Source organism: Raphanus sativus, chromosome 4, assembly GCF_000801105.2.
Source record: "Raphanus sativus cultivar WK10039 chromosome 4, ASM80110v3, whole genome shotgun sequence".
Taxonomy (NCBI): domain Eukaryota; kingdom Viridiplantae; phylum Streptophyta; class Magnoliopsida; order Brassicales; family Brassicaceae; genus Raphanus; species Raphanus sativus.
Window position 1 is genome coordinate 12,605,399 of NC_079514.1, and position 8,294 is coordinate 12,613,692.

Sequence of the window (8,294 nt, forward strand, 5' to 3'; positions counted from 1 at the left end):
TTTTGTTTTGTTTTTTAATTTTTTTTTGTTTGTTTTGGAGTTTTACAATTACTAAGCAGCAGTTTATAAAGATGTTTCAATGGTCTAAATTTATTTATGTGCTTAAGAGAAAAAGGTGGATCGATTCAAGGCCGCGAGAGAAAAGCACAAGCTGTTCTCATATGTTTCGCATTCTACTTGGACAGAAATTTATGTTGCTCTCCGTGTCATTCTATTTATGGAAAAAAGTTTCTTTTCTCATTCGAAATGAAGTAATTTAATGCAATTAACTTCTGGTGACAACACAAAGTTCAGATGGTGTAAAGCCAAAGTAATTGATTTCATACTGTTTTCTTATAAACCCATAGCATTTTAGAATACTTGATGAAATATATTCACGCCGATAAAATTGTAGTAACTCTCAAATTTTGTTAAAAAAAAAACATGAATATTCTATTTAACCATTTAAACAACTTATCTTAACTATTCACTTAAAGCTTCAAGTTAATTTGACTAAGGCCTCGATTGGTACAGATAGCAAAATCAGTAGCATTATGCTATAGGAGCAGTATGCTGAAGAAACTGTATGTTCTTATTTAAAAATTTAATAATGTGATTAGCAAAGCAGTATCAGTATACAATATTAAAGTTATCATAAAAGTTATTATATAATATATATTTTAAAATAAAGTATATAAATTATAACATATTATAATATTTTTATTAAAATAATGAACCTTATTTAATTATAGAAATTAATGAAATTTTAAATGTGAAACATTATTATTAAAAAAAAATATAAAATTATTTAAAAACATAAAAATTTAATTATGGATATAAAAATAATTTTCTATATTATTAAATAAAATTAATTAATTATATATAATTTACATATATATATTATCAATATTTATTTATTGGTAGAGCAGTAACAAATCATATATAATATTATCATAAAACTAATATATGACATATAATTTATTTATTTCTAAATATATAGATATGTATATTTTATAATATATGAGTATATAAATATATATTATTTATGTTATTTTATTAAAATAATGAATTTTATATGTAATTATATAAATTATATTATATTTTAAATGTAAAATAATGTTCTTTTTCAAAACTTAAAATATTAATCACAAATTTTTATTTTTAAAATATAAATTTATTTTTTGATTATGAACATAATTTACATTATTAAATAAGATAGATTAATTATATATAATTATTTTTTTGCAAATGCTCTACTAAAAGCTCCATATGAAAGCATTGAATAAAAATTCATTTTAGAGAGCATTACATCTTGTAAATACTTTATGATAAGTGTTAATTGAATAATAACGAGTATAATGCTTATGCTAATACTCTGCTCTGCTAATCCAGCTCTAAGCAAATTTTAAGACGTCGTTATTTTGGTTAAAAGATTGATTAAATGGGGATAATCGCTGTTAAAACAATACAACATCTTTTTGTAAATTAGAAAACTCTATAATCCTTTGTTCTCCAAATGTAAATCCCTAATTCACTGAAAATCGAAAAACACACTCTCTTCAAACCTTTGTTTTGATTTCATGATGAGAAAAAATGAAACAGATGCAGACAGTGGAAATAATATATGGGACGACGAGAGGAATTAGGGATCGAGACAAAGGTTTGAAGATAATTTTTGTGTGTTTTTTTCAATTTTCATAGACCTAGGAATTTAGGTATGGAGAAGAAATGATCTTGAGAGTTTTCTACAAAACGACGCTATATTGTTTTAACAAAGATTATAAATGGAGATTAACTCTGTTTTGTCAATCTGTTAACAAAAGTAACGACGTCTTAAAATTGGTTTAGTCAAATTAACTTGAGGTTTTAAATGACTAGTCAAGATAAGTTGAGGTTTTAAACGGTTCAAAACAAAATTTATCATTTTAATCAAATTGGAAAGTTCATGATTTAGATGATAATTTTCCTTAGTGATACTGTATAATTCTTATTCGTACGAAGTTCGTTTATAAAATTTTCAAGGTTAATTAATAACTAGATATTTATTATTGTTATTATTATTATTTTGTCAAAGGAGTTAGAATTTTATACGGTCCATTTATTATTATCTTCTGAACCTTAGTGCTCGCTCTATTTGCGAGGTTTATGAAATCACCTAACTCGAATTCGATTGGGGTTAAGTAAAGATTAATGAATTATGATTTTCTTAAAATGTTTGTAAATATATGTAATTTTTATATAAATTTTTAAATTAAACATAAATAATAAATAAAATGTTTGGATCGATCCATTAATCATCAATTGATATTGAGTTTGAAGTTCACTAAACTTAATATGATATTATAACCACATAAACCTAAATATTAAAATGCATAATAATCAATCCACGCAATTTTCTAATCCGGTTCAAGAAATGGCTTATGTTCTCCGGTTCGATAATGATATTTTGGAGACTAATGATTACTCCTTCTGTTTCATATTGATATTTAAGGTTTTTGCATATGAATTAAAAAAAATACTAATTTTATATTATTTATCTTAGTTACATAATTATGAAACTAGTTTAACTAATCAGAAAATACAGTGTTTTGTAATTGATCACAAAATTTAATGATATTAAATTTGATTTTGAATAATGAAAACTTAAATTATTTTTCAATAAATATTTTTTTTAAACACCATTTAAAGTGATACGAAAAAATTAGAAAGAAATCATTATCCCAAAAAAGAATATTAAAATGATGTAAAAGCTGATGGATCATTAGCCCTAATCTGTATAAGAATATAAATTTTCACAAAAGTTTCGATGAAACATAAATAATACTCTCGTTGTATCATTTCAAGTGGATTTTAAAATTTTCATAAAAATTAAGAAATTACAAAATTTTATGTAATTTATCTTGGTTATATAAAAATAACATTAAATAAAATTCGTTCAACCAATAAAAAAACTACAGTTTGGCTTCCAATGTTTTTTCTTAAATGCACACAATGAGAAATCCTGGAAGTTAATAGATGCCTTATTAATTTAGAAGAAGAAAATTATTCAAAATCCTTTTTATAGGAATCACTCGCTTCTGTATGTAACATACAGAGCGGTTACATTCTATCTGTATTGTCTTACAGAGTTATTACATGCATACGTCGGTCTTTAGCTAGACACTCCTGGCCTATACCGATCTTAGTTTTATATACAAAAAAAATATCTGATAGTTTAGCTACTAATTAAAATAAGTATTTTGGCATTACTGGATGGTCATACTTGCTGATTTTCCGCGTATTAATGCAGCTTCTCAATTGGTCTTGAGCCTACCCATACTGTTCTCCTGCTGAGAAGAAGCAGCGGTCTCCTGCTGAGAAGAAGCAGTCTGTTTCTGAGAAGAAGCAGCGGTATGTTTCTGAGAAGAAGCAGCGTTCTGTTGCTGAGAGGAACCAGCGTTCTGTTGCTGAGAGGATGTAGATGAAGATGAAGCTGAGCTTGAAGAAGCAGCAGTCTCAACAAACTGGGTCGTGACTTTTTCAATCTTTGACATGGTCTGCTTAATCTGTGTCTCTTTTGTCGATGATACTTTCTGTTCGCCCACGATTTGGCTGTTGATATCTTGAAATTCTTTAATATTCTTCATCAACTCTTCTTGGGTAGTCTTGATGGTGCTCTTCATCTACCGTACCACAGAGAGAGAAAAAAATCATGGAAAAATATATTAATTCTTGATTTAAAAAAAAAGGAATCATATATTAGAGAGAGTTGTTAACACAAAGTTCTTTATTTATACGTACCTCTTCTGATTTGCTAAATCTTGAACCCACGTAAGTCATGGCATCAGATAGTTTACCAGTGGTTGATCTTGCTGTAGAAGAATATTCTTGTGCGGATTTGGTGGAAGAAACCCTTGAGGAGGCAGTCATGGAAGCCTTGAGCTTCTCGAAGAAGGGTTTGAGTTCTTGCTTTTGTGCAAACCTTTTCTCAAGTCCAGATATGAATGAACTTGTTTCTTGTGAAGTCTCTTTCTCGATTTCCGTCACTGATGTGGTCGCTGATGAACTTGAGCTCTCGCTTTTCTCGCTTTTGGATTGTTGTTGATTCATGGAAGAAGCAGCACTTCCAGCGTTGGATTCTTGCTTACTGGAAGAAGCAGCAGCCTTTCCACTCTCTTTTTTAGAGGACTTACCCTTAGCAGAAGTGGGACTTGCTTCCGGGCTTCCTGAGGTTCTATCCTCACCAGAAGTGGGACTTCCTGTCGGGCTTCCCGCAGATGCACCTGTCGTGTCATCAAAAGTAACACCAGCTTTGGTCGAAGAACTAGCACCAGCTTTGGTCGAAGAACTAGCACCAGCCTTGGTCGAGGAGGCTTCTTTGGTTTTGGCTGATGAACCACTCTTCTCCTTCTGCTCCTCCTTCTTCGCCTCCTTCTTCTCAGCCTTCTCCTCCTTCTTCTCAGCCTTCTCCTCCTTCTTCTCCTCCTTATCCTTCTTCTCAGTCTTATCCTTCTTCTCACCCTTCTCCTCCTTCTTCTCAGCCTTCTCACCCTTCTCAGCCTTCTCACCCTTCTTCTCCTCCTTCTCAGCCTTCTCACCCTTCTCGGTGGTTTCTTTAGCCTTTCCTGAAGAGCCACTTTCTGCTCCAGCCTTTGCTGAAGCGCCAGCTTGTGCTCTAGCCTTTGCTGAAGATTCAGTTTCTGCTCTAGCGGCATAACTCGAAGAGTTTGATGAGGATTCGGAACTGGATTTTTGGGATGAAGAGCTACTATGGCTGCTTCCACTAACAGTCATGATAGATTTGTCATTGACATCAACATCAAGTCCAAAAGAGTTTATATCGACTTTCTTTCCTTTCTTCTCAGCTGCTGTCTTCACGACTGTAGCAATCGATTTAGTCCACTGCACCATAGATGTGACTAGAGTTTTCTTTTCAGTAGACGTTATCGTCTTTGTGCTCTGTTTCTGCTCAACCAAAGTCTTTGCCATAGAGGCCATGGTAGATTTGAAACTCCCTGCTTCCGCCTGTTGCAAATTGAGGAGAAGTTAATAACAAAAATAATAATAATAATAATTTGGTTGCTATCATGGCCGGTTGTCAAATTTATGAGGCTTGGATTGAAACAGTTACGGTCAAATGATCCATACCTATATAGTATTTTTGTTTCATAAAGATACTTAATGTTTTCTATGCGAAAATTATAAATTTCAAAAAAAATAATTAAATTTATTGAATAATTATTGGTTAAAATTTTGGAAATTGATAATTGAAAATGATGAGCATTTACTATCCCCTAATTGAACTTCTAAATTTTTTCGAATTAATATATAAACATAGATTTTCAAATTGTCAAAAAAAGGGGAAAGGTTACTAAATTGTTTGAGAATTCGAGTGTCTCAGGGCGTGGCCATGTTTGTTACAATATGAATATTACAGGACTTACAGATTGTTGGCCTGCACCACCACTTATTGCAGACACAGCTTTCGAAAGCCCGTCCATGTTTTGTGATGAGGAGGACGAGGACGATGACGATGACGATGACGTTTGGATGGAGCTCATGTAAGACCTGCATTCTGTGAAGAAACCTTTGAACTCTGGAGTCGGTGGACAAATACGTTCAAGGTCGGTCAAGAACTCTGTCAAACCCTTCTTAGCGTATGGCGCAAATTCGTTGCTCTTGCTTGGAAACTGAGTCGTCAAGTAATTCTTCAACAAGAAATGTCCTTGCGCTTCATAAATCACACTTGATGTTACTACTAACATCAGACACAACCCTAGTGAAATCCTTGCCATGTTTTTAATAAAAGAAAACAAAATGAAATAACAAAACAAAGTAAAAGTGTTTTTTTTTCGTTTCTTTTTTAGTTAATTATTTTCTTTTTTTCTTCTTTTCGAATTGTTTTGGTTTGTGGGTGATGTTGGCCTTATATAGATGTAAAAGGTCTAAATATAAGTGTGTCTATAAGAGACAATGGTGGAATGGTTTAAGGTCGCGAGAGAATAGCATATATGTGGTTCTAATTTTTTACTGCTCTATTTTGACGGCAATGTTTTCATCCACGTTTCTCTTCAGTCTATATCTAGAAGAACGAATTTTAATGTAATTTAGAGTTTATCAAAAACACTAGGATCTTGATCCGTGCATCTGCACGTTTTTCATTTTGATGTAATAACATTTAAACCATTCAAAATGATATATTTTATTTGACAATTTTTTTATTTTATTGATGTAGTATTTTGTTAATAACTTGAATGTTTTAACAATTAATTTAAATCTGAGCTTATTCTTTTTTGACCATTGCTTTCAAAATGAATAATTATTTTTTGAAATTTTATTAAGTTTGCTCCTATTTAAAATATTTGTTTATAAAAATAAAGCTTGAAATGTGTTATCAGTTTTATTTTTGGTATACATGTATCATATAGTTTACTAACATGTTATTAATACATGATACTTTAATTTTTTCATTGTTATTTACTATAGAGATATATGTGTTATCAGATTTATTTTTATGCAGAATGCAATTTAGAATATTTTAATAAAATGCAGTTGTGATAATGGTCCATTTCAAAATTATCGTAGAAGCTAAAGAAATAGTTTGGTAAATGAAAGTATTAGTATGATTTTTCTAATCCATACGTGCAATGCATAAAACTACGACTGTATAATTTGGTTTTGGTGGTTAGCATAGGTTTGGTAAATTTAGTATAGTCTTCATAGTATAGTGTGTACCAATAATATAACCGTGAACTTGAAACATTATAACTAGTAAACGTATTCCTACTCTGTTAGCGTGTCTATGTTAATTTTAGAAACAGTTGCCTATGTCTAAGTTAGTCTGTTACGCCTATGTTCAACTTTATAAAATAAATTAAAAGGTTTAAGGACAATTAGAAATTGATTTGCGCTTTCAAAGTGTGAATTTGATATTTAAGTAAAAACTAGAGTTTGACCCGCCCTTTCGAAGGGCGGGCAAAATTCTTTTGTTATCATCTTATACATTGATCTTTCGAGTTTTTTAAATGTCTGAGATTATTATCAATTTTAAAAGTTTGCATTTTGATGATTTTCGTTGGGACATAAGATATTTATATATATATTCTGTTGACAAATTTATTTAACCTGTCTTTTTGTTCACCAATATGTTTACATATGATGTTCGGTTTTCGGTTTTGGTTTTGGTTTTGGTTTTAGAAAAGCTGCTGGTTTTGGTTTTAAATGATCCATAGTGGGTTGCCCGGGACTCGAACCCGGAACTAGTCGGATGGAGTAGATAATTTCCTTGTTAAAATGAAAAAAGGTCAAAAAACCCTCCCCAAACCGTGCTTGCATTTTTCATTGCACACAGCTTTCTCTATGTATACATAGAAAACCAAGTTTCTTTGTTTCCTTATAAATAGGATTGCGAATTCAATACTCAGTAAATTTTATCTTAGTCTTACTGCTTACTGTATGAACATTTAATAATAGAAATAAATGACTTTTGATAATACAAAATAATTAATTTTTTTGTTATCTCCGCATTCCGTTTACGTTCTGATAAATTTTGATTTAATTTATGGAGCCTCAGAACTCCATTATTCATGATTGACCAAATCATTAAGATAAAGAATATCCAAATACCAAATCCGCAATCGATATAATCTTTAGAAGCATAATCACTTCTTGGGAAGATTAAAGAAAGAACTTGGTCTTCCCCCGTAAGAAATTCTTCTAATAAACCCGAGCCCAACCTTTTTAAAAAAGCGCGTACAATACTTTTGTGTTTACGAGCCAAAGTTTTAACACAACAAAGACGAAGTATATATTTTATTCGATACAAATTCTTTTTGTTTGAAGATCCGCTGTAATAATGTGAAATATTTCTGGATATACGCACAAATCGGTTGAGAATATCAGATCTGATGAATCCGTCCAGGTCGCTTTACTAATGGGATGCCCTAATACATTACAAAATTTATCTTTAGCCAACGACCCAATAATAGAAAAAATTGGAATGTTGCTATCCAATTTTATTCTAACATTATCTATTAGAAATGAGTTTTCTAGCATTTGACTACGTACCACTAAAGGATTTAGTCGCAAACTTGAGAGATAACCCAAAAATTCTAAATTATCTTTAGATAATTGATTTATATTAACCTTTTGCGATTGAAACCATACGGAAAAATAACATTGCCATAAATTAACAAAATAAAATTTCCATTTATTCATCAGAAGTGGCGTATTCCTTTGTTGCCAGAATGTATTTTCCATGATATCTAACATAATGTAGGAAAGGATCCCTTGAACAACCCTAAAGCGCCGGAAATTTAATTAACAAAGACTTTTAA

General features: G+C 30.8%; 1 protein-coding gene across 1 annotated transcript; it reads right to left on the reverse strand.

Annotated features, from left to right (window-relative positions):
• Nucleotides 1-3,021: 3,021 nt before the first annotated feature.
• LOC108850314 (uncharacterized) lies at nt 3,022-5,858 on the reverse strand. Its single transcript, XM_057007482.1, has 3 exons — nt 5,403-5,858; nt 3,760-4,983; nt 3,022-3,641 (listed from the first exon to the last, which is right to left on the reverse strand). Exons 1-3 carry the CDS (start codon nt 5,751-5,753, stop codon nt 3,273-3,275), a joined length of 1,944 nt encoding a protein of 647 aa, XP_056863462.1. The 5' UTR covers nt 5,754-5,858; the 3' UTR covers nt 3,022-3,272.
• Between the last annotated feature and the right edge of the window lie 2,436 nt (nt 5,859-8,294).